This window comes from Macrotis lagotis, chromosome 2 (assembly GCF_037893015.1).
Source record: "Macrotis lagotis isolate mMagLag1 chromosome 2, bilby.v1.9.chrom.fasta, whole genome shotgun sequence".
Classification (NCBI taxonomy): Eukaryota; Metazoa; Chordata; class Mammalia; order Peramelemorphia; family Peramelidae; genus Macrotis; species Macrotis lagotis.
In genome coordinates, this window is record NC_133659.1 from 58,422,461 (window position 1) to 58,448,837 (window position 26,377).

The following is a 26,377-nucleotide window of genomic DNA, read 5'->3' on the forward strand; positions in this document are numbered from 1 at the left end:
GAACAGCTGACACTAGGTAAAGTGGTTGACCAACAACAGATGGTTGTAAAGATGTTGGCAATCACATAGCATGCCAATGAACATAGGAAGGCTGCAATGTCCTTGTATGAGCCAATTCTCTCCAAGCACATGTAAGAAGGCCAAATCACCTCCATCCCCCAGCCTAGGAATGGGTAGGGGGTAGGAATGGTCCTATTGTTGAGAAACAATTAGCACTGTAATTAGAGAAGCTCTCTGGAGATATGGAGACTATGGAAAATATTGTGGGCAAGTGCACTGCCATCCTGCCTGTGCGGAGAGACAGAAGGAGCCAGGATATTTAAGGAGGAGGGGAAGTTACCAGATACCTGCTGACAGATAATTAGTGTGGCCACACTTTGTGCTTTTAGCTGATGGGTCTTACTTTCAGACCCAGGTGAGGTTCCAGGATTTGGAAAGGATGGAACAGTTTTGAGTATGGTCCTGGGAAATGTTATGTGCCTGTGCTAAGCATTGTGATTGGTTTTATTTTTCCCCTTTGGATGCTGATTGGCATAAGGAGATTAGCCTGTGTGTGAACTTCTCTGTGTGTGTGTGTGTGTGTGTGTGTGTGTATGTGTGTTTGCTTTCTTTTGCCTTCTCCAAGAATCTTGTGTTCTACGGCTATCATGTGGTACATATTCTGGTGGTATTGCATCTGTGAGTATGTACATAGGGAGGGGGAGATAATTTTGAATGAGGACCAAATTTGATGAACCAAATAATAAGGTCATCCTGAGATAATCTAGGTTCCAAATCTGATGGTACAGATCAATAGATAGGTAGTGAATCCTATGATCCCTCCCCACCATTTTACAGATGGTAAAACTGAGGCACTTGAAGACTGAGTGGCTTGCTCAGGGTCACCCAGCTAGTAAGTACCTGGGGGATGATTTGATATCAAGCCCAGTGCTCTATCCACTGCTAACTGTTTCTATTTAACTTTATTAGGTTGCTAAGAGAATTTCTAGAACATGAAAATTATTTTATATAATAAGACATTAAACAAATATTGTTCTGTGTCTGCATTTTTTATCACTGACTCACAGAGAGCTAAGTCCATATTAGGCACTCCATACATATTTGCTAAATGAGGGAATTCCCTTCTGGATATAAAATACAAGTATGAATAGAGGGAAGGTCTAGAAAGGGATGTGACTTTCCACATTTGCTGTTTCTTAATATGCCGTTCCTTTGCATAGACTGCCCCAGAGTAGGACAGTATTCCCTCTTTACTTTCATTCTACTAGAATCTTGAGCTTCCTTTAAGGCTCTGCCCAGGACTCTGCCTTCCTATGGGAAGCCTGCCCGGATTTCCCTTGTGATTGTTCTCCTACTAAATGCTTCACATGTTTTCATTTATCTATATGGCTGACTCTATCATGCTAGCTGCTCCAACAAAGTCCACATTGCTTCTCTTTCCTCTGGTTTTTCTTCCTAGACCAGAGACTATCCCCCAGAGGCTTTAAACCAGGGTTGGGGAACTTCTTTTTGGCCAAGGGCCAGTTGGACATTTATAACACCATTCACAGGTCATACAAAATTATCAACTTAAATATTAGCCTGCTATATTTGATCATACATTTAATTAATTCATCCCTAATAAGTTCCTAGATTTATTGAATTCTGAGTCCTGCCTGTGATTGCCAGGGCAGTAGCAGCTGTTCCCTGCCTCTGTTTAAACACTCAGTTCTGGAACTCCTGCCCTGGAGACCCCCTTCTGGAGTAGGGTGCCTCTCTACAGTCTGGCAGCTGCCCCTTCCATGCTCTTCTTTACTTGCATCCTTTTGCTTGCCAGGTGTCTTGCTCCCTTTGCCTTCCAACTTCTTCCTCTACCCCCATTCTTTAGTTCTACAACCATGACCAAATCCTATATTGCCAGTGTTGGTAGAAAAAGTATGTCAACACACTCCCTATGATTCCACTCACTTTCCCTGTAATTTTCCAAACCAAAATACCTAATGTACCAGGCTAAACTTCTCCTCTATGTTTTGTCTTCATTAGAATATAAGCTCCTTGAAGACATGGGCTGACTTCATTTTTGAATCTCTGTAAAGTGTTTGATACACAATAAACTTAGGGTTCATGTTTCCATGAATGCATGTTGTATTCTTTATTATTAGTAAGCAATACCTTTGAAGACAGCCAGAGATTTTCATGTTCGTCTTTTGAACCCTTTGCCCTTCCATGTCTTACACAGGCAAGGCCTTTGATAGTTTGTTGAACTGAACTGGAGCCCTGAAACCATGGTCTTATTTAAAAATATGTAGCAACCAACAATTGGAACAAATTTGAGAATGAATGCAATGGTTCCCAGGTCATCATCATCTCATGTCTGGGTGTTGTCTCTCAAAGTAGATACATTTCCAAAGCATTTCAATCTCAGTCAAAATTAAACCCAAGGTGGCCTTATCCCAAAGGATGACACACCTACCTGCATTGACCTTGGGAGTGACTGCAGTCTGAGATGTGACATCTGCTTGCTCCTTATGCAGATGACTGAATGAGGGGGAAGCTAGGTCAGTCTTTGGCAGACCCATATCCCCAAGGCTGCTGTAGAGGGAAGGTCAAGTCAGGGAAACATGCCATTAGTCACAGTAATGCTGTCCCAGAAATAACACAGTTCATTTTCTCTGCCAGAGGTTAGCATAGCGATGAGGACTGTACCAATGTTGCTGCCACCACAAAGAAGTCCAGGGTAGGCTGTCCTGCCAGTCCAGAGACTGATGGTGATGCATGGTCCTTCCTAGCTCCATCAGGGCTCAGATGGTGGATCAGTGATTCAGCCTCAACTCTGTCCATTGGCTTTCAAAACATTTCCTACCCAGTTACCTCCTTCTGTGATGGAATGGGAGATAATGAGATGTAGTTGGATGGGATAAAGAAAAAACTTGGGTATAGATGCTGTCCATGTCAAATGTCTCAGTGTTGGCTTGCCACATCAGTGTTTGAACTAGACAGGAAGAAGGGCAGAAAAGTAGCACAGATTCAACTCCAACAGTCTCACACAGGATGTTCTTAGGCATATGATTGAATGAAGAGGGTATTTACTAAAAGGGGCAGCTAGGTGGCACAGTGAGCAGAACACTGACCTTGGAATCAGAAAGACTCTTCTTCCTGAGTTCAAATCCAGTTTCAAACATTTTATAAGCTGTTTGATGCTGGGCAAGTCACATAGCCTTATTTGCCTCAGTTTCCTCATCTGTCAAAGGAGCTGGGGAAGAAAAATGGCAAACTACTCCAGTACCTTTGTAAAGAGATCCCCATATGGGATCCCAAAGAGTTGAACATGACTGAAATAAATGAGTAACAACAATAATCTACTATAAGGAATATGCACCAGTTCTGGGCAATGATGATCCACTCTTAGTTGTGCTTAAAGGCTTACAAAATTTTTTTTTCAGACAATCCTAAGTGGAAAATAATTAAAGCCGAAATGAAGAAACCAAAACCCGTGGATAGAATGTTGGACTTGGAGTCATGAAGTCCTGAGTTCAAAACTACCATAAACACTTACTAGCTGTGGAACCTTGGAAAAGTCACCACTTTTCTGGACCTAAGAGGAAAGGATCACAAATTCAGAGGTAGAGTGGATCTTGGAGGTTATCAAATCACAGAATTTATGGTGGCAAACAACTCCATAGGTGATCTAATTCAATTTATACTCACAACACACCTGAAAGGTGCTTCTGAAACCTTTGCTGAAAACCCTCTAGCACATGGGAACCTCTCTGTCTTTCAAGTTATTCCATTCTACCTTGCAATTGTTAGTAATCATTAGTAAGTTTGGTCAAACCTAAATTTGCTCTTTAAAATTCCTACCCATCATTGCTAATTCTGCATTCTAGGGCTAACAAGAAAGACTTTTAAATTACCATACTATGTCTCCTTGTTCACCCCCCCCTCCATCTTTTCTCTCCCAAACTAAACATCCCCAATGTTTTAATGATCCTAATTTGATATGATCTTAGGAATTATTGCCATCTTGGTGGCTACTCCACTAAGGGGTAGGGAATATTCAGATTTTTTCTTTCATCTCATCCATCGTCATACGTGAGAAATCTTAGGTTCAGAGCTTATTGCCTTGTCCCATATCTCTCTGACAGTAAATAAATGGCAGTCAGGTCGACAACCCATACGCTCAGTCTCCAGGGTCATCCTTCCATGGTACTACTAATGACTGAATTTCCCTCTCTTTAAAATGGGGATTGATAATATTATTATCCAGTTACTGTCCAATTGTTGTGAGGTCCAAAGGCAGGTGTAAGGGTGAGGTGACCAAGTTACTCAACAGCTTCTAGTCACCTCATCTTTAGTTAGTAAAAGTTTTTGCAAAATTTAAACCATTTAAGAACATAAGCTATTAAGTGACTGATCCCTAAACACACAGCTAGCCGGTAGCTGAGATTTGTCTCCCTCCTTCAGAACCATGACCGCTTCTAATGCATCCCTACCCAAAGCAAAAACAGCTATGTTTCAGAAATCACCTCTTCATGCCATTCCTCTCAGCATTTGGCTTCCAAGAGTTTCCAAAGACCTGGGGAAACACTGCTGTGTAGGGAGGGAAACAAAAAATGTAATCAGAAGAGAATGAGTGCTGGAGCTAGCTTGCCAATGGGGGAAGAATTTGAATAGGAAACAGGGACGGGAAAGGGAATATGCAAATTTGCCTCCAGTTGTGAGGGGCTAGAAATCATAATTATAAATCTGAGTAGCAAGACAGGAACATTATAGGGCTTGGAGACTTCAGGAAACGAGAGTTAGGGATGGCTAATGAATCTGAAGCTTGATTTCCTAATAGAGCTGTGGGAGGAGAAAGGAGATGCTTGCCTGGCTCCTGGGGTGAGAGTTAGGCTGGATCTGGAGGGAAGAACCAGGGAGCTTACCACCAGCGGCTCCCTGTACTTACTTAGCCTGGTTATTTATTTAGTTAGTTAGTTTTAGTTTTTGCAAGTCAATGGGGTTAAGTGGCTTGCCCAAGGCCACACAGCTAGGTAATTATTAAGTGTCTGAGGCCAGATTTGAACTCAGGTCCTCCTGACTCCAGGGCCAGTGCTCTATCCACTGTGCCACCTAGCCGCCCCTTCAGCCTGGTTATTTGAGTCGCTGTGGGCCTATCACTTCACCCACGCCATCTGTAAAGTTGGGATTATAATAAGGGCTAGCATTTATTTGGGGTTTTTTGATTCACATAGCACTTTATAAAGTCACTCTCATTGTATCTTCCTGATAAGCCCCAAGAGGTGGGTACTGTTATTATCCCCATTTTACAGAGAAGAAAACTGAGGTAGGCAGAGATTCAGTGGCTTGTCCAGGTCATACAGCCAGTAAGTGAATGAAGGCAGATTTGAAACCAGGTCTTTCCAGCCTAGCACTCTATGCACTGTGTCACCTTCCTATATCCCCCAAGTAAAACACAAAGACTATTCAGCTTTTAAGTCAGACATTCTGTTGTTATTATCATTCCTGCTCTGATGCTTCTAGCTGTGTGGCCTTGGGGAAATGACTGAAGCTCTCTGAGTCTCAATATTCTCATCTATAAAGTGGGGATAATGAGACCTTAGACTAGTCATTGAGTTGTGGTGAAGTTTGATTGAGATAATGTATGCAAAGTACCCCCCCCCCATACTCAAAAAGGATGATCGATATGTAAGCTATAATGCTGATAAATAGAAACTACCTTGGCTACCTTGATGGGTTGCTGAGAGAAAACAGCTTTGTTATCCTTCAAGGCCCCTCTCAGAGAATTTTTGGAAATGGATCTGTGATTTCATTGGTATCGAATGCAGCCCTGTCAAGTGCAAATCTAACTAGATGAAAATATATTGGGAAATAATTTAACAAAATGAATAAATAAAATAAAAATACACATAAATAACATTAACATTGTTCAGTTGTTTTTCAGGTCTGTCAAACTCTCTATGACCCCTTTTGGGTTTTTTTTTTAAACAGAGATTTTATAGAGATACTGGAGTGGTTTGCCACTCCAGCTCATTTGATTAGATGGGGAAACTGAGACAAAAGGGATTAAATATCTTACTTAGAGTCATACATCTAGGAAGTGTCTGAGGCTGGATTTGAACTCAGGAACATGAGTCTTCCTCACTCCAGGTCTCTACTCTACTCACTACATCACCTAGCTTCTCATTAATATTGTTACTATTGCTATAATGGGTTTTCTAAGTCAATATGCAGCTACAAAGATAGCCAGTTTCTATTTGAGTTTGATACCATTCCCCTAGATTGTAATCTCCTTGAGGGCAAACAAGTTTATTTATTTATTTCTATTTATTCGTTTATTCATTCATTCATTCATTCATTTATTTTCATTCATTCATTCATTCATTCATATATTCATTCATTCATTCATTTATCCATCCATCCATCCATCCATCCAGTCATTCATTCATTATTATTTATTTGCTTGTTTTTTATTTATTCATTTATTTATTCATTTATCTATTTATTTATTTATTTGTTTATTTATTTATTTTTGTGCTCCTAGCACCCAGCAGGCAAGACTGTCACATAGAGATCTTAATATATTCTCATTGAATTAAATTCAAAGACTGAGGGATGGGATAAGATTCCCATTTCTCAGTCCCAGATTCCTGTATTTCTTTAAACTGTCCACTTTCCAAATAAAGGAATAAGATGACTCAAAATCTGAGTTCAGGTTCAAATTCTAAAGTAGAGTGAAGATGGATGATGAGCGTGTGTTTTCTCTCTGAGCCTCACTTTTCTCCTTTGTAAAATGGGGATATTGTTACTCATCTCACAGGGTTATTATGAGGAGAGGGTTATGCAAATCCTAAACCACTACAGAAATACTGGCTATTATTCTTGTTATAATTCATACAGACCAAGACCTTATTCATCATTGAGTCAGGTTAAAGCTCTACGAGGGAGCTGTCTCTACTTCTACTGTCCCAAACAGTGACCTCACCCCCAAAGCCCCCTTTGAACATCTCTTTATTCCTTCCTTCCATGCAGAACTGCTTTCCTTCTCTACCTCCAACAAAACCTTGCTATTGCCAACCTCTTCTCTGACTACAACTCGCAGTTCCCTTCTCTTTCATATCTCAATCTTAGTTCCTTTTCTTGAGTTCCAAAGTGGCAATTAGCTAATGCTATTGTACAAAGAAATTCTTCAAATTCTTAAGCTATACCCTTCATTCAGTAAGAACTTTCCAGAGATAGTAGCAATCTGGGGGTCTTTCTCTGGAACAGTCTTATCTTGTATAAATAAAATAACATAATCAAAGTAGAACATAGTTCAGAAAAGAATTTCTCTTTTGATGGAACTGTCTTTACTAACCATGAAGATTAAAAGCAGTCTATGCTTTGGCATCTGTATAACTTCTTCTTAGCCTCCCATAAACTCTTTCCACACCCTTTGGATTGCCCTCTATATATCTTTTGTCTTTGCATCAATACTGATGAATTGCCCATCAGTTTGCCTTATTTTTACCAGAATACAGCACCCTCGTTCACCTCCTTTTATGGTTAAATACATCTTTGTGCTACTCAAAGAATCACAGAATGGAAAGGACTTCAAGTGATCATCTAGTTCATTCTATACCTGACAGAATTATCTCTACCACATACTCATCAAATTTTGGTTATGCAGTGTTTTTATACAACCCCCCCGCCACCTCCATTCTACTTGGAAATAGCCCTAATTGTTTAAAAAATTTTTTTTCTATATCTCAAACTTGTATTGCCTCTTTACAAATTTTACCCATTATTCTTAGTTCTGCTCTGTTGGGATAAAATAGAATGAGTAAAATCCTTTTTACAATGTTAACTCATCAAATTATCTTAAATGATTCTCACATCCAACTTCCTGCCAATCTCATTCTCAGTCTCGCCATTGACTTTTGGGAAAGGGTCTTGAGATTATATCATAAGGAAGTTGTTTGAAGGAACTGGAGAGATTTACACTGGAGAAAATGAGAATGGAATTGGTAACTATCCAGGGTAAACTTTTTCAGTTCTTTCAGTTTCCTTATAGTATCACTTCAAGACTCTTCTCCAAAAGACAATGGAGACTGGGAAACTTGAGTGTTCTGGCTCACTAATTATCCAAGAGTCTTCAAATCCCTTAACCACTCAGAATCTCAGTTTCCTAGTCTACAAAATGGTGATGATGGCACCTGTGCTACTCACCTTAGAGAGTTGTGAAGAGAGCATTTTATAAATTATCACGTGGTATATATACATCCATCCATATATGTATATATATATATATATATGTATACATTTTATGAGAGCTATTATGATTTTTGGAGGAAGATAAGGTCATTTCTCTAATCAAACTTCTGTCTGAAGCAGCAGGGATGAACATCCCTGATGAGAGAAGGTTAATAGCCTTCTTTTGACAAATTTGTTCAGTTACCAAATATTTATTACCTCATAAGGCAACCAGGTTGCAATATTCTGAAGCATCCTGGTAGAGTGGAAAGAGTCAAAGGGTATTGGATTAAATCTTAACTCCTTTATTTATTTCTTATGTGACCTTGGGAAAGCTGCTTAACATTTGAACCCTCAGTTTCCTCAGCTGTAAAATGAACTAGATTATTTCTGAGTTCAATTTCAGTCTTGAATCCTGTAATAAATGTGTACATATTCTATCTCTTTGAATTCTCCCACAGTATTGCCTTGCACATGGAAGTTATTTAGGAAATATATCTTGATTGAAATGTAGTGAACTTATCACCACACATTGGGTGAGCATTAAAATCCCACTGGAGTTCATTGAACTAGATAACCTCCAGTGCCCCAGATTCCACGGTTTGATCAGAAGTTTCACAGAATGAGGTCACTTCCAAGATTCTGAATAAATGTATCTGGACTTTACAGGTACATGGGAGCAGGGAAGAACAATCACAACACTAAATGAGATGAAGGAAGCAAGAGGCTGTCAAAGGGGAAAAACACATTTCACAAGCACACCAGAGGTGGTAGGGAACAGAAAACTCAAAATGAATGCTTTGACTGAAATTCAATCCACTCCTGCATGAAAAGATAGAAAGAGGGAGGGGGAAACGGTGGATATGGGACTAATGCATCTAATATAGGCAATGAGTGTGAAGTCATTCTGCAGAGTTTCCTTCATCTGAGGAGAAAAAGAAACATGAAATAAAAACTTGCCAGGCAAGCAGTAATGATGAGGCAGCAGAATTGGTTACTGCCCCAAAAAATCAGTGGAGAGAGGGAGACATTCTGGGCATAAATCTGAGAAGGTGAGTGGCCTGACTTTGAGTCTCTCTTCTGAGTCACACTGACTATGTGAAGCTGGTGAAGATGGGGTAATTCCTAAATCTCTCAGGACCCCCAAGAAACTCTATAAAATACTAAATTGAGGAGTGTCTTGAATCTAGGTCTAACCAGTAAGAACCAATTGTTCAATTTTCAGTGTGAGCATTTACACCTTCAAAACTGGCAAGCTACAAGTCAGAGCTTGATTGATTGATCTTAGGGATTACTTGTTTTTAAGAAAACGATGGAGAAATGTGGATTGATCTATATTCCTTTTTTTCTGGTGGGGAGCTGGTTGTTAAACATTTAACAGTACCCTCTTTGTAGCCTGAAGAGGATTTGCCTATCTGTGTAGGTAGAGAAGGCCTTTATACTCAAGGTTCCTTCCTGATGAAACTGCAGGTCTAGATACTTCCTTAGCCAATAATGATAGTAGTGGTAATAACAGTTATTTTTATAGTTATTAGTCATTTAACACATTCAATGCTTATTTTAAAGATGAGGAGACTGAGGCAGATCTAGATTAAGTGACATAGTGTTTGAAGCCAGATATGAATTCAGGACTTCCTGGCAAGAGGTCTAGTACTTGCTTTACTGCATAACTTAAATCATTGGAATCTTGTTAACACATGTCCACTAGTGACTGGGAAATGAAGAGATTCTCTTAATGAACTATTACCCAATTCTTTGGTAGCTATCTCCAAAGGAATAAGAATTTTTCAAAAAAAGAGGGAGATGTGAGCATAATTTCAAAAGTCTGACATAAGGCATGTGTCCAGGGTAAAAAGAAAAGGATCAGCAAGAGGATACATTATTGTTAGCAATAATAATAATAATTCACACGTATGCAATGCTACGAATGAATTTTCTTAAAGTACTTTTGTGAAGTAGGTAATACAATTATTATTCTATTTACAGTAAAGGAAACTGTGGCTTAGAGAGACAAAAGGAGTTGGCCAAGGTCACAAGAATAGTAAGTGACTGCAGCTCTCTGATTCAAAGAGAAGTACTTGCTCCACTCAAATGTGTAACTAAGGCAGGACAATTAGGACTTAACCTTGGAACATGGAAATTTGAGAGGGTACTTTCATCATTTGTCCTTTAGTAGTGTGGAAACAAATAAGCTCAGGATTTAGTTGGCTAGACTAATTTGTTAAAATAAGAAACCATTAGATGTTATACGTGGGCTTCCTCTCTTAGCAGAAAGCGCATCCTAGATAATATTCTCTCCAGTGTAGCTCATTAACATAGCTCATGGTAAGTTGTATCTTCCACAGAAGTGTAGTAATAATAATAATGAATAATAATTATTATTATTATGACAGTTAACATTATTATGTTTTGAAGTTTGTAAAATAGTTTATGTATTTTATTTTATTGTCCTACCACAGATGAGGTTCTATTATTATCCCTTTCTGAGAGGTAAGTGACTTGACATTGGGCCACCCCTCAAGTATCTAAAGCAGGATTTGAATTCAGTTCTTCTTGACTCCAAATCTCATGTCATCCATTAAGTCATCTAACTGTCCCTTGGCATCCTAGGGTCAATGTCCTTGGATACCAATTTCCCTTCAGTATTTCAAGGCATATTTCATGCCAATTCCATGTCACCTAGAGGAAGGTGGAGCCATAGTACAATAAAGCACTGTGCTTGAAGTCAGGAAGACCCGAATTATAATTCAGCCTTAGACACTTAGTAGCTAGGTGATCCCTGGGTAAGTCATTTAACCTCTGTCTGACTCAGGCCCTTAACCTAAAATGGGGGTCATAAACTAATTTATGTAAAAATCACTTAGCACTTGAAGTAGGGACTTAATCAATGCTAATTTTCTTCCTCCTATTTTCTTGGAGTGTTTTATTATACTTGCCCTGCTTACAAAAATGGCTCCCTATGCTTTAGTTTCCATAATTCCAAAGATTGTGGATTAATTTTGCTTTTATTTGTAAGTAATCTAGAAACAGAAATGAGTGGTATGGGGATGAAATCAGCAAAGGTAACAAACTTGGAAAGAAAAATCAAAGCTATGGAAGCAAATGAGGATTTTTGGAGAGACCTTACATGACTTAAATGTAAATGGCGCATCTGACTACAAGAGTGAGATATTTCTTGAAGAATTACCTCAATCCCCATCTGTCCATCCAAAGGTATGCCAGAGGGTGGGTGGGGAGAGTGGGGCTGAAGATGAGGAAGAGCTGGTGGGTTAGTCACTTCCTTTCCCTGAGGAGAAAATCTTGGCAAGTCACACAAAGTAAAAAAGAGAAGAAGGAGGAAAAAAACCTGGCAAGTAGAGAAAGGGACTTGTAATCAGGTTGTACTGGTATTGTGAATCACTGGTATCTCAAAAAATATCTACCTACCTGTCATCTATCTATTTATCATCTACCTACCTATTATATATCAAACTATCATCTATAAATTTATCATCTATTTATCAATCTATCACCAACCTATTATCTATCCATCTATCATCTATCTATGTATATCTATCAATTATTTTCTAACAATCTGTCATCTATTCATCATTCTATATCTATATATTATCTATTAATCATCTACCTATCTATTATGTATCGATCTCTATCTACATATTATCTACAAATTATCTATCAATCTATCATCTATCTACCTATTGTCTATCACTCAGCACATATTAAACAATCTCCCATGTACCTATTAACTATCAATCTATCATCTATCAATTTATGTACTATATGCACATTTAATTTTAACTGTATTATTTAATACTTTTTAAAGTCTATAAAAGCACCTTGATTTGCAAGGGTTGCCAGTTTCTTTGGGATAAATGCTCACATTGAACAAGTGAACAACCTGCTGGGTTAGAGCTGGCTCTAATACATGTGATCATCCCTATTGAGGCAGCCTGGATCTCTCTATCCTCTGCCCATGCAGAGAGGTGTTTATGAGCCCAGGAGCTAATGCTTATCTAATGCATTAAGGTTTTCAAATCTTTTCTGAGAGGTACCATGGGGCAGTGGTTGGAGACTTAGGTCTCAGAATCAGGAAAACCTGGGGTTAAAACCTTCCTCTGACACATTTTGCCTCAGGGATACTCATCAAGTCCTTTCACTAATAGTGGCTTCAAATAACTCTCCAAGACTCTAAATTGTTAAGCAGGTGTCTATCTACATTGGTAGAGAGAGAATTCCCTTGCTGAGAATTGCTTATGCCAAATTCTGCACTACAACTCTCCCCCTCAAATGGTTTGCAAATTGCTTGATACAAATTCTCTCAATGGAGCCTCATTTGCACTTGCCTAATAAGATAGACTTTAGCAATACAGATAAGGGAATTGAGGATCAAATAGGTTAAGAGACTTATCTAAGGGCACAAAGCCAGTAAATTCCAACCTTTGAAAACTGGTCTGATTCTAAGCCTTTCTTAGGGAAAGTGGAAATTTATGCTCAAAGAATATTAAGCCTGGGAGTATTTAAGAAACCATCAAATACAAACCCCTTCACTTTATATGTAAGGAGTATTCCTGGACTAAGATTAGATGTGTCTTTTGGGACCCTCCCATCTCAGGTCTCAAGAGACCAAAGCCTTCTGTTACAAATGACTACTTATCAACCTCAGGTTAGCCACCTTTACATACTCCCAAGATCCTCCTGAGTTTATCTACAATTGAACTTGATCCAAGGCACAGGGGGATATAAGGAGGCAAAGTCATTCTTCTTCCCACATCTATGCATAATCATGTCTTTATTATGCTAATGCAGCAATTGCAAATCCTAATTACATTGGTGTGCTACTTTGACCCTTAAAAAGCCTCAGTTTTCTTACATTTTAAAAACCTTGGTCTTCCCACAGAGGAGGACTGAGGTTTTTTAAGATGTATTGTGATTGTGATTGACCCAAGATCACACAGATAGTCTCCCTTTACTTGTAAGTTAATTTGTCTTAGGAGAAAAAAAATGGTTTGACATGAATAGTAAGAAATATTTCTTAAATACCTATGTTGTGCTCCATAATGAGAAAACTTAGGGCAAGGAGGTTCCGGTCCTCAGAGAGCTTGCAGTCCAGTGGAGTGGTAAATAACTTAACAAAAGGATAAGTGGACATAAGAGAAGTACAAAGCAAGTACTACCATAAATTCCAGGAAGGGATGTTTATGACTTCATGGCAGATCAGTGATGATTCCAAGAAGGAGGTGTTACTTGAAGTAGACCCTAACTGGAGGGCAATATTTCAATGGGGGATGGCATTCTTTGCATAAAGAGCAAAGAGCATAAGCAATGGTGGAAGAGTGGGAAGTGTGAAGACAGGCAGGTGGCACAGTGAATAGAGCATCTAAACTGGACTCAAGATCTGAGTTTAAATCCTACAGCTTATTAACTGAATGACCTTGGGCAAGGCATTTAACCTCTACTTCCTAGTCCCTCTAGAAATATGGGGATAATAAACAGCACCTGTGTTGTTAGGAGGATAAAAGAGGATAATATTTGTAAAACATCATAAACCTTAAAGTCCTGTCTATGTAAACATTAGCTGTATCTGTCATTGTTGCCATGGAAGATATTGAGTTATTCATTTTTGACAGTAACTTCAAGCATGTGGAGTGAAGAATAGTTTGAGATAAAGTTGGAAAGTTGAAAGAGCATTAAATTGAGGAAAAACTAGAAAGTTTGAACTTTAACTGTGGGTAATAGGGAACTGCAGTACATGTCTGAGTAAAGGATTGACAGAGTTATGCTAAGGAAACTTTAGCAGCCAGCTAAAGGAAGGAATAGAGGCAGGTGAGGGGAGGTTAATAATAATAATTAGAAGGCTAATAAAATGATAGTCACTTAAAGGCCTGAAGGAGGGAGATGAAAGTAGGAACCTCTATTGTACCTCAGTTTTCTTATGTGATAGATGATAGGATTGAACTGGATTATGTATTGGCTGCCAACCATCTCTAATCCAATGGCAATGAACAGATACGAGGGAAGTTTAGTTGAGAGGAGTGAAAGTGGAGGGGAGTCAAAGATAATACCAAGATTTTGACTATATTGAATGAATTGTGGAATCATCTCTAGAAATAGGGAAACTAGAAGTGAGATGTATTTGAGAGGAGACAGTTCAGGGCAAAAAGTACTGACCCAGAAGTCCCAGAATCAGCCTCTGAGGTAAATCAGATCATTAAAGCTATTTCATCTCCTTGGGCTTTAATCTTTTCATTTGGAAAATGAAAGCATTTAGATTAATGACTTCTGGAGCAGGTCACTTTTGCATCTAGCTTTACATTTCATTCATGAATGAATGAAAAAGTAATTATTAAGGACTTACTATGGAATAGATACGTATATAATCCCTATATGCAAATCCAAGCAAGCAAGGCAGTTCAATAACCTTATATTTTAATGAGTGGGGAAAATAGAAATATGAAGGGGAGATAGAAATGCAGGGGATAAAGTGCTGCCCTTTTTGAGGCATAGTTTGAAAGTGCTGGAGAAAGGATATATTAAAAAAAAAGATAAGGTGAAATAGATTCTCACCCATGCCCCAGAGTCCCAGGGCAGATTTCAGGGAGAAGGATGAGGGGAATGGGAAGAAGTATTTCTTAAGTAAAGGTTTCTTGGTTTAGAAATGGCTAGGGATGTTCCTTAATATAACAAACAAATATGTTTCCTTTAGCGTGAAGGTATAAAACATCTTTCCTCAAGGGGAAAAAAAAATCTCAGCAGCATGTTAAAAAAACAAATCCAAATACTTTAAACCAAAGTAATATACATAGAGACAGCCAATGGGAGCTCTCAAGGCTGAGATTCCCTATTTCACTCTGGGAATATCTTTTTTTCCTCTTCTCTCTTCTTCACTCTATTCCATCTCTGGCTTCTTTTAAGTTTCAGATAAAATCCTCTATTTTACTAGAAGCATTCCTGTTAATTATTTCCTAGTTATGTTATATGTAACTTATTTTTATGTATTTGCTTGTATGTTGTCTCCTCCATTAGATTATAAACTCTTTGAGGGCAGGGCAATAATTTTTTGAATCCCCAGAACTTAGCAATGACTGGCTTAATAAATATTTAATGATTGGTTCATCTAGTGATCTCTGTCTTGCCATCCACTACCTATTCATTATTAACCCTCCTCACTTCTTCTTACCATACATGATATTTAGAATTGTGGGTTTCTTTCAAAAGATAAAAGGAGGAAACTCAGGCATCAATTTGGAAGCATGTAAAAATAAGCTTCTGAAGCTTCTTTATCCTCTTAAAGGTGTCAAGATAGCGCAGATGGGGAAAAAGTATAGAATGGACTCCAAATCTGGGGATAATTATGATGAAGGAAATAATTTTTCCTTTCTGAGCCTCAGTTTATTCCTGTGTAAGATAAAGGAACTGCATCAGGTCATATTCTAAGTCCCTTCCCAGTTCTAAAATCCCATGATGCTATCATTCTGAGTAATGATAACCACTCTCTGGACAGTCCTTCAGAATAAGGATGAATTTGTTTGGGGCACTGAATTAGAACATAAGAATGATCATGATGGGTTGGCTCAGGATGCTATCTCTGACAGGGGCATTACAGTGAAATGTATAAAGGAAGCACATGGAGGGTTTGGGGAAGAGTGGGGACTTCCAGAGAGATTACAAAATTTGGAATGAGAGGACTTGAATTCAAAGTGTACTCGGTCACAATCCTCAGCAACCTCTTGTAGGTTGGGTTTCCTTCCTTGTAAGAAAGATAATGATACACCATCTTACCTTACGGGATTATTATGAGGAAAACACTTCAAAAATATGAAGTTCTAAGGAAATAAGAATTATTGTCATTATTACTGCTTAGGATAGGACTTATGATTTCACTGTTGTAGGGAATTTCTTTCACCAAACTAGTTGACCTGAAATTGCCCTTACAGAGTTGCTTGGGAAGCATTGAGAGGTTAAGTGACTAGTCCAGGGTCATCCAGCCACTATGTGTCAGAGACAGGATTTGAAGCCAGGTCTTACTGACACTGAAGGCAAGCTTTTCAACAACTACATCATGTTTGATAGTGATGATGATAATACCCATACAGGCTGTGTCTCTACCTATCTTTATGTCCACCCCATCCTCACTTAATTTGTCTAAATAACAAAAATCTCAAAGATGACCCTGATCAGGGCATTCTGCTTGTTGGCAGCAAATGATATCACAAGCATTTTCCCAGGCCTTTCAAAAGAAAACAAGATATTTCAACTTAAAAAGAAGCAAGAGAGGGACCAGATGATATAGGATGCTTAACTATCTGAAGGGTGGAGGGAAGAGAGAAAAGGGGGACCAACTTCTCAAAGTCTTTTTAGCTTTGCTTTAATACTTTAAGAGTGACCACATATCACATATAGTAAGAATAATAGTTCATATTTATAAGCATACTTTGCACTTGACAAAGCATTTTCTGTACAATAAACTTGGGGGTGGGGGCAAGCTAATTGGTGTTATTAATTCCTCCCTTACCCTGCTTCCATTTTTATTTTTTGCTCTGGACCTTGATTTCAGGGTTTTTTGGGGGGTGGAGTTGAGGGAAGGAGAGATCTCAATGTGAAAACTCCCTCTAAAGATATATAACTAACCAACTGTAACTTAATATCATAGCATCATTGAGTTAGAGTTGGAAGGTACCTTGGGGATTATCTAGTCCAATCCCCTCATTTTACCAATGAGGAAAATGAGGCTCAGAGCTGAAGTCATTTGCCCAAATATAGTCTTTGAGAGTTGTGTGGGTCATTGAGTATTTGAATGACTTACCTATGGTCAAAAACTCAGCATACATCAGGGGCAGTCCTTGAAATCAGGTCTTAAGGACACCTAGGTTGGTCCTCTGTTTATTCTACCATGCTGCCTCTCATTTCCATCACCAGAATTTTTGGATTGGTTGTCTCTGTGACTGGAATGAACTAAAGACCCCTTTAATTCATTCATTCATAGGGAGGCTAAGATGCCTTCAGGGCTCAGTTCAGCTTCTGCCTTCTCTAAGTAGCCTTTCCTCTTCTTCTGATAGTGTATTGTCATCAAATTGTCATCTCGATTGTGTATATACTGGTATATGTACCTGTTGTTCCCACTTATTAGATGTGCTAGGTAGGGGGGTTGTTTCCCTTTTGCTTTGAGAGCAAAGATTTGGTTTTCACTCTCGTTTTTGTATAATTGTTTCCTTTTGGTTTTGTCCTTATTTTCCCAGAATGTAGCACATGTATTGATTGATCTATTGGTATGGATGAAGATATGGAGACTCTGAATGTTTAAACTCTCAGATATGTGGCAGAGCCCAGAATTTGAATGAGATTTTCTAGCTCTAAGAATTATGGTCACTCTGCTTTCCATATCAGAAGCAAATTCAATTCACACATGATTTTGATAGGTAGTGAAAATCAGTATCCTCACACAATGTAAACCCTCTAGTCAAAAAGCTTTTGTCTCCATCTGCCTGACAGTAAGCTGATGCCCAAATTAAGAACAGAGGGCAGTGACTCAGAAACCTGTCATACGAGAATTTATGAAAAGTTGTTGGAGGAATGAGAGCTCCTCATTAACCATGCATGGTCTTGCTCAAATGCTATAAACCCCTCACCTAGATGACTGGTAGCTGCAGCAGAGTAAGTGCTAGCATCATTGGGGTGGGGCAGGTGTGTCACTCCACATGACTATTTTTTTAAGACTCTATATTTTGGGGTTTTCAGTTTAGGGGACCAGTATTTGAACTATTGCCATTCAATGGTCAAAGTTCCCAAATGACCTAACATCCATCTATTCAGGAAGACCTGAGTTTCGAATCCCACTTTACACACCTACTATCTGTGTGATCCTAAACTAGTCACTTGGCCTCTTTCTTTTCTCTAAAATATAGATCATAGTAGCACCTACCTCACAGGTTTGGGAAGATCAAATGAGATAAATATACAGTTACAATGAACTTTCTACTTCAAGCTTCACAATAATACCAAGTATCATTATTCCTATTTTGCAGATGAGGATACTGAGGTCTAAGAATAAAGTGATTCATCGAAGATCTTCTATTTTTCAAACTTTTCCCTTTATTTTAAGAAATGAACTAAGGAGCTCCTTAGTTCATTGAAAGAAGCTTGGAAGATACATGATCAGAAGTTAATTTCAATAAATAGCAGAGGTATCAGAAAATGCCATACTGGAGCTCATTAATGACAAATTTAAGGTTATAGACATGGAGACAGAAAAAACCCCCATCAGCAGAAATACAGGACCAGGAAGGGCTTGCCATATGCAAGCCTGGCAGAAAAAGGTCCAGAGAGTATAGTGGGTAACCAGCTGGCCATGAGTCAGCAGTGTAGAGCTATAGTTTAGAAAAGAAAAAAAATTAGGCATACCAACTGGGAAAAATGCTGCCTAAATGGGAGCAGAGCATGGAGGGATCATGAGGACATTTCCCCCTCATCTTCAGCCCTGGTTGTGTACTTTTCTTCTTATTATGCCACATAAAATTCTTGACTCAGGCTCTCAAGGGGGACCAGAGAACATGAATTGACATTGGTTTGAGTGAAACTTGCTTGGATTATAGAGTTGGAACTTTGAAGGACAAGCTAAAGATGGAAAGATACTTAGCTTGGAGAAAAGTAAGTTGGGGGCAGGTTACTCAACAAACATTTATTATGCAACTACTAACCAGGTGCTGTACTAAATTCTCAGATTTCCAAGAAAGGCAAAAACAATCTCTGCCCTCTAAGAGTCTAATGGGGAAGAGAACAAGCAAACAAGATATGTACAAGGTAAAAGAAAGATAATCTCATAAGGAAGGCAATTTCTCTAAGTGGGGTATATGAAGGAAAGGTTCTTCTAAGATCGTGGGTTATTAGCTGGGATCTGAAGGAAGCTAGAGAAGTGAGGAGGTAGAGTTGAGGGAAGGGGAAAACTTGAGGTATGGGAACAGCCAGTGAAAATGCAAGAGTGAGGAGATTGAGAATCAGAGACCACTATCACTGGATTGCAAAGTATGTAGAGGAGAGAAAGATATAAAGAGTTTGGAAAGAAAGAAAAGAACTAGGTTATGAAGGGTTTTAAAAGCTAAACAGAAGATTTTATGTGTGATTCTGGAGATTATAGGGAGTCACTGGAATTTGGTGAATGGGGAAGGGGTGTGAAACGCTAATTCAAGTCTTGATTGACCCTCCTCCCCCAACCTCCTCTTCCCCTTTGTTGAAGGACTGAGTACCAAACTCCTCCCAATGCCTTCCTTCATTAAGAGGGCAGATAATGAATTCTTGGATTATTCTCTTTTGCATTTGCTGCCCTACCTGGTTTCAACTCCTCAGAACAAGTTGCCCCAGCTCTGGGTACTTCATGGTTTCTCATCTTCCTGCCCCATTCCTTTCTTACTTCCTTTGGTGTATTGTCTTCCACTTTAGATTGTAAACTCCTTGAGGGCAGGCACTATTTTTCTTTTCATTTTACATCCCCAATGCTTATCACAGTGTCTAGATCACTGTATGCATTTAATCAACCTTTATTGAATTGGATATAATCAGACTCATGCTTTAGGAGGATTGATTTGATAGCTGAATGAAAGGGGTCAAGGTGGGAAACAGCAGGTGATGGGATTTCATAATGATCTTCAAGGCCCATCAAGATCTGAATTAAGTCCCTCTTCTGAGTCTTCTCTGCTACTTTCTTGGGATTTGTGAGTTTAATCTGACATTCTTAGTGATCTTTTCATGTGTCTATCTTGGTTTTTTGGGGGGGGTTGACTGTCAATTCCTTGAGGTCAGGTCTCAGTTTGTTTTTCTTTGTATTTCTCACACTCCCTAGCATAGGACTTCACAATTATAGTGAATGCTTATTAAATATTTGTTGATCCATTCAAATACCCAAAGGGCTTTAGCATAAAGATCATCAAGCTATTTCTGGTCAATGGCATCTACTTGGATTTACATTTACAGTTCCCCATGTCAAGATCCTTCTTTTCATTCAATCTTTATTCAAGGATGAACTCCTCCAGAAAGCATTCTCTGCTTCAGCAAAAAAGCATCCTCCCCTAAACTGTATCAAACAGAGAAGAATTAAATGGTGCCCTGGATAGAGATCAGCAAAACCTGAATTTGAATCTTGCCTCAGAGAACTGTGTGATCCTCAATGATTTTTTTAACTTCTCTGCCTCAGTTTCCCCATCTGTAAAATAAGAATAATAGTAGCACTTTAATCTCAGGGTTGTTATGAGGAACAAATGAGATAATATGTGCAAAATGCTTTGAATACTTTTTTGTTTTTTTTAATTTATTTTAATTTATTTTTTATTTATTTTTGTTTTTTGGTGGTTTTTTGAATACTTTTTAAGACTATATACCTGCTAATCATTATTATCATTACATTTTTCCTAGAATTTCTTTCCTGGTTGCTCTATTGCTTCCAACACATGCTGCCTTGACTGTGGACATGTTGGATTTTAAACATCTTTCTACCTCACATGCCACCCCATAGTAATGCAAGTTCCTTGAGGATGAGGGTTTGGTCATTTTCGCCTTGCTGCTAGTAAGGGATTAATCTATTTGATGAACTGAATGGGATCAAACTACATTCAGGGATATGGGTTAGCATGATCAAAAAAAGATTCCTTACAAGTCAAAAGCATCACTTTCTTTAGAATCATTTATCCAGAAAGGACTCCCAAGGTTATGTTACCACAGTTCCTTGATCTTATGTTTCAGGATACTGAGGATCTAGGGAGGGCTAAGAGGCTTGCCAAAGGTTACAGAAGTAGGATTTGAAAGGAATTTCTCAGACTCCAAGGACCCTGTTATACCATTACCTCCCCACCCCAAGTACATTCATTTTGACAAAAGATTCTATACATTTTGATTACCCCCTTCTCTGAATATATTAAATCTTTTGCCACCTTCCCTCTGGTCTGTTTTTATCTAAGGGAAAAATAGCACCCTTCCAGATTTATTCATTGATCAGCAAAGCTATCTTTCCCAAAAGGTTACCAGAGGATTTTAATTCTTCGCTTTCCCCAGGTTTCTCAGTTCAATGAGGATTCTATCCCCTCACACCTCATTTCTTGATTCCCAAAGGGCAGCCAGAGGCTGAGATTCATTTTTCAATTCAATCCAATTCAAACATTTCTTAACCTTCCTTCAGGAAGAGAGGCACTGTGCTGGTAGTGGTGAGGGGGGAGGGGATACAAATGTGAATTAGACATAATGTCCTTGGACCCAAGGATCTTAAATGTAGTTGTGAAGTTGAAGAGATCTGGGAGCTCTGAGGCCAGAGTGTTGGAAGGGTCATTTATCAATAGGAGTGCTAAAAGTCCCTGAGGATGGTGGAAGGTGATTGAGTAGGGAGGAATATTGTGGTACAGGTTACTAGTCAAGGAGGCAGGTGTGCAAGTGTCTTAGAGGTTGGGAGATGACAGCAACCAGCCTGGGAGCAGGATGAATCATCCATCTTAATGGAAACACCTTAACAATGGGGAAAGTGGCAGTTAGGTCAGGTTTTTGATGCAACAGAGAAGGAGGTGGGCTTATGGAGAAGTCTCTTAGCCAATTAATTCCTTCTCATGGCAACACCCTTTATGCTCCCTATTTAACACTGGGAAAGGGGTACTGACTTTGAAAAATGTGTCCCTTCTTTCTAAAGAATATTTCTATTAGACTGTGTCATTTTCTATATTCCCAGAGGAAAGGTGTGTTTAAAAAAATCCAATTCTCTGAATTGATTTCCTATAAAAAATGATGTGCACCATCTTAAATAAACCTATCCTTTCTAGAAGCTCAGCAGCTCTTTTTCTTGTTAACTGTATGTCCCTCGACAAGTCATCTCACTTCCCTATCCTTTGGATTCCAGAAAGGTCCATATTTCAAATACCCATGATTGAGGGAACTCCCGAAGAATGCAAACAAAGAGTCTATAGAGGGTAGTACACTGGGTCTGGAATCAAGAAGACCAGAGTTCAAATCCAACCTCAGAGATTAATTATGTGACCTTGGGCAAGTCACCTAAGCTCTCTATTTCAGTCTCCTCAACTATAAGCAGGGGATAATAATGACACCTCCTTCTCAAAATTGTTGTGAAGATCAAATGGGATATCTATGAAGATAATATGAGCCATCTATAAAGCACTTAGCACTGTTCATAGTAGGTGCTTGATGAATTTCTGGAAGCATTTCTTATGAGTTTTTTTTTTAGGTTTTTGCAAGGCAAACGGGATTAAGTGGCTTGCCCAAGGCCACACAGCTAGGTAATTATTAAGTGTCTGAGACCGCATTTGAACCCAGATACTCCTGACTCCAGGGCTGGTGCTTTCTCCACTGCGCCACCCAGCTGCCCCCTCTTATGAGTTTTTTGTATTCTTGTCTCCTCAACTGCTATGACCCCTGAAATGACTTCATATTTATTTAGGTTTTTTTTTTTTTCCAGAAAGTATGTAAGATCCTTGGGCCAAAAGAACTTCATTTTTATTGTTCTACATGTAGTTTCTAGCACTGGGTCTAGCATATAGTAAATTCTTGAACATTACTTATGGATTGCTACATTTTAAAAAAAATTATAATTTATAATAATTTTATAATTTGTATAGTGTGTATAATTTATAATTCTTTATAAAGGAACTTATTTGAACTATAAATTTATTTTATCATGACAAATCTGTAAAAAAAAGTAATCCAAGTATGCTTATCCTAATTACTAGAGATGAGGAAATCTGAGTTACAGAAAATGTAAGTGACTCGTTTAAGGACTTGCAGCCCTCAAGTGGCAGAGTCATGATATGAACTCACATCTTATAATTTCAAACTGGTGCCCAGCAGTTAGAAGCCAGTAAATAGTCCTGAAGTAAGAATTGTGTGAACAGGCAGGAATACCAGTTACAAAAGACCAAGGAAAGATGACACTATCCATTTTCAGAGGAAAAAACTAATAAATAAATGTATGTATAGTATGGTTTCATATGCACACAACATACACACATTTGTGTCTAATGGTAGCCTTCTCTAGGGTGGAGTGGGGAGGGAGAAAAAAATAAAAAATACACAATGGAGAACAAAAGAAAACTTAAAAGAAAGCACAGAAAAGCAGAGTAGTCTAGAAAATGATACACATTTATTACATTGTTTTTCCAAAAAGAAACTGTGAAATGGAAATTCATGATTTTATATTTAATTCTCTTTTTATGTTGTGCTCTATACATGGAAATGTTCTCTTTTTTTTCTTGAATTTAAGTTCAAAATTTTAAAAAAATTTAAAATGAAGTTAGGTTTATTTTAGGTATCACAAGAAGCTTTCTTAGACTTAATCTCCTCAAGGCAGAAGGGAAAGAATTCTGAATGTTAGGACTCTTGATTTCTAGTCCCTGCACTGACATTTACCTAGTTGTGTGACAGATACTTGATAAGTCACTTATTTTCTTTAAGTCTCAGTTTTCTCATCAAGCAAATGGGAATAATCTTATACAACCTTACAACCTTAACCATAGTTGTGAGCAAGGTTTGTAGAAGCTTAAACACTATATACATATGAAGTATTATTATTTCCTCCTTTAAAAGATTAATGAGAATGTGACACCATCAAACCGAGTCCTTCCTCTGCAATTCCTTTAGGAGGAACTAAGAGAGGACAGATAATTGCTTGGTGACATTGATCCGTTCTGTCCTTTCCTTCCCCCCATGCTTTTGAGAGTAATCAGAGATCACCATAATCAGTCTTTATAAACTGAAATTTCTTAAATTAAAAAAAATACAGGGAGAGTGAGAAACCCAAATAAAAATGACAACATCAATAAAAAAAGGCCACACTTCTGCTAGGGAATCCCCTCTGACTCCCCCCTCCCCTCCATCTGTTCTCTTGCAGAGATCTCTCAACTGAGTTCAGCCTGTCAGGGGAGGGGACATCTGGCCCCTTCACAATCTGTCATTTGTGACACTGCTTGGATTTCATTTCTGTCATAGCTGCCATAGACCATTAAGCTATCTTTTTTCTTTGGGGAGACAAACCCTAAGTGCACCATCAGCATTGTGGTAGGGGCTGGGAGTAAAAAAGGAAGATGATAGAGTAGCTTTCTTATTCAACTCATTCAGGTCCCAAATTTCTTTTTTTTTTCTTTGTGCCTTTCCATGCCTCCCGGCACTTCACATTCCCTACTCCCCCTTGTAGCCATTCTATTTCCTGCCATCTGTGACATGGATCTCCTGGGATCAACTCTCCTTTCCTCTAATCACTGCTGACGGCCATCGGGAACCTGCATCTCCTCCTCTGCCCCTCCTTCCCTGGCATCCAGCCAGGGATCTCCAGGGTTGACCTGGGTTGCACTTTGTGTGCTGCTGAGAGGGGGCACCCCTGGCAGCCTGCAGTATCCTGTAGTTAAGCATCACATTTCCTTTTTTGTGCTATTCACCTCTCCTCAAATGCCTGGACCCACAGCAGATAAATATCAGGAGGAAGCATTTCCCATATTTTTTAAAAGGCCAGGGTTATGATCACCAACTATAGTCATATGGCTACTGCCTTGGGAGATTCAAAAACCTGTCAGCATTCACCAGTGACTGGATATGGTAAATAATAGCCAATGACCACTGTCATCTCCTGGCACCCTAAACCTTTTTTTCTTAGGGAGATATCTCATCTGTGAACTTCATAGGCAAAAATCACAGGACTTACCCTGGATAAGGTCATGGTTGATGCAAGCAATTTATACAATCCTCCTTTTTATTTCTTCAATTCTCTCCTCCCCTTCCTAGCCCTCCTTCCCCCCCACCCCCATCCATTCCAGGATATCAGATCATATCAGAAACTCAGGCTCTAAAAGGAACCTGGGAAAAAAGTAGCTAGACCCTGGGAAGCCTTCAGTCTTTTAGTAGTGCTCATATTGGAGGAGGAGGGAGGGAGAATAATTCATTCTTTTCTCAATCTGTACTGTGATAATGACAACAATAAAAACATTAATCATAATAGATTATATTTCCACATTCCATTTAAAGTTTCCTTACAAAGTTGTTGACTCACTGCAACCCCGTGATAGAAATATGCCCCTATTTTACAGATGAGAAAAATGGCTTGTGACTAGTTCAAAGTCATAGGCCTACTAAATATCTAATCCCAAATTTATTGACCTGACACCTAGTGCGATATTCTTTCCATTGTCCCACAGTCCCAGGGACAAGGTGGGGAAGTGAGGTGGGGCATCACACTGTGAATTTTACTCCTTTACTTAGACTTGACAGGAAAGTGCTCAGCTAATTCACCTTGCATAGGGGCACCCGATTAGGTTACATAGCTAATTATTTATAAGTAACACATGTACCCAGAGCCCCTTGCTCTCAGAAACAGAATCCTATTTCATAAGTCACCTAGGAGGCAGCTTCAGTGGGATTATCTCCTCGGGGAAAAGAATTGAGCTGTAGCAAAGGCTAAATTCACCCACTCAGCAGGCAACATTTCTTTAGGAGAGAAAGGAACCCAGACCTGAGCATTTGAATATCATTCAGGATATCTTGACAGAAGAAATATTGCTTTGTGTCTTTTACAGTAATAATAATGGAGGCAACAATGATGGGGGCTCATGATTTGCTATCAGTCATATTCCAGCAGAGCTGACAGATTGATACAAAGATATGTTTGCCATCACAATCAGTCCTTTCAGTGGTCAAGAGCACACTCTTCTTAGACAGGTGGTCAGCACTGGGGGGCAGATGGCGACTGGGAGAATAGAGCAAAGCTAACTGGTTCCTCTGGGGACTGATTCCATAACCTTGCCTTCATTAACTGGGTAGCCTAATTATCTCAGCTAACCAGACAAACCAGACAAGCTAAAAACTGACCACTTCCATATCACTTTGTTCCTTGGTTTCCTCCACAATTTGAATAGCATCAGAGTCTTGGCATTCATCCCCAGACTCCCCTAGGACTTCCTTAGACAGTACAGGTTGGAGAGCACTCTAGTCTGGCAGTTAGGAGGCCTGGGGTCTGTTTTGTCTCTTCTATTAACTCTGTGATCTTTAACAAGCTATTCTTCTAGCCTGAGCCTTAGTTTCCATTTCTGTTAACTAGGGATGTTTTATACTATCTCACAAGGTTTCTAAGAGGATGAAATGTAATAGTATACATAAAGTACTTTGCAAATCTTAAAGCATTATAAAATGCATAATAATA

General features: G+C 38.9%; 1 protein-coding gene across 5 annotated transcripts in view; it reads right to left on the bottom strand.

Annotated features, from left to right (window-relative positions):
- LOC141512727 (protein FAM78B-like) overlaps nt 1–26,377 on the bottom strand; it is a 43,041-nt gene that overhangs the window by 3,215 nt on the left and 13,449 nt on the right. The window contains exons 1-2 of one of the 5 annotated variants that reach the window (XR_012475587.1): nt 3,111–3,281; nt 2,453–2,971 (exon numbers count right to left, since the gene is read on the bottom strand). Coding sequence is in view for 3 of the 5 variants with exons in the window: in XM_074221886.1 (XP_074077987.1) it covers nt 5,758–5,809 (52 nt within the window). In the remaining 2 variants the exon portion in view is untranslated. Of the gene's footprint in view, nt 1–2,452; nt 2,972–3,110; nt 3,282–5,646; nt 5,829–19,559; nt 20,405–26,377 lie in introns of those variants that run through there. The other 4 variants (XR_012475585.1, XM_074221886.1, XM_074221888.1 and 1 more) reach the window with 4 other exon arrangements.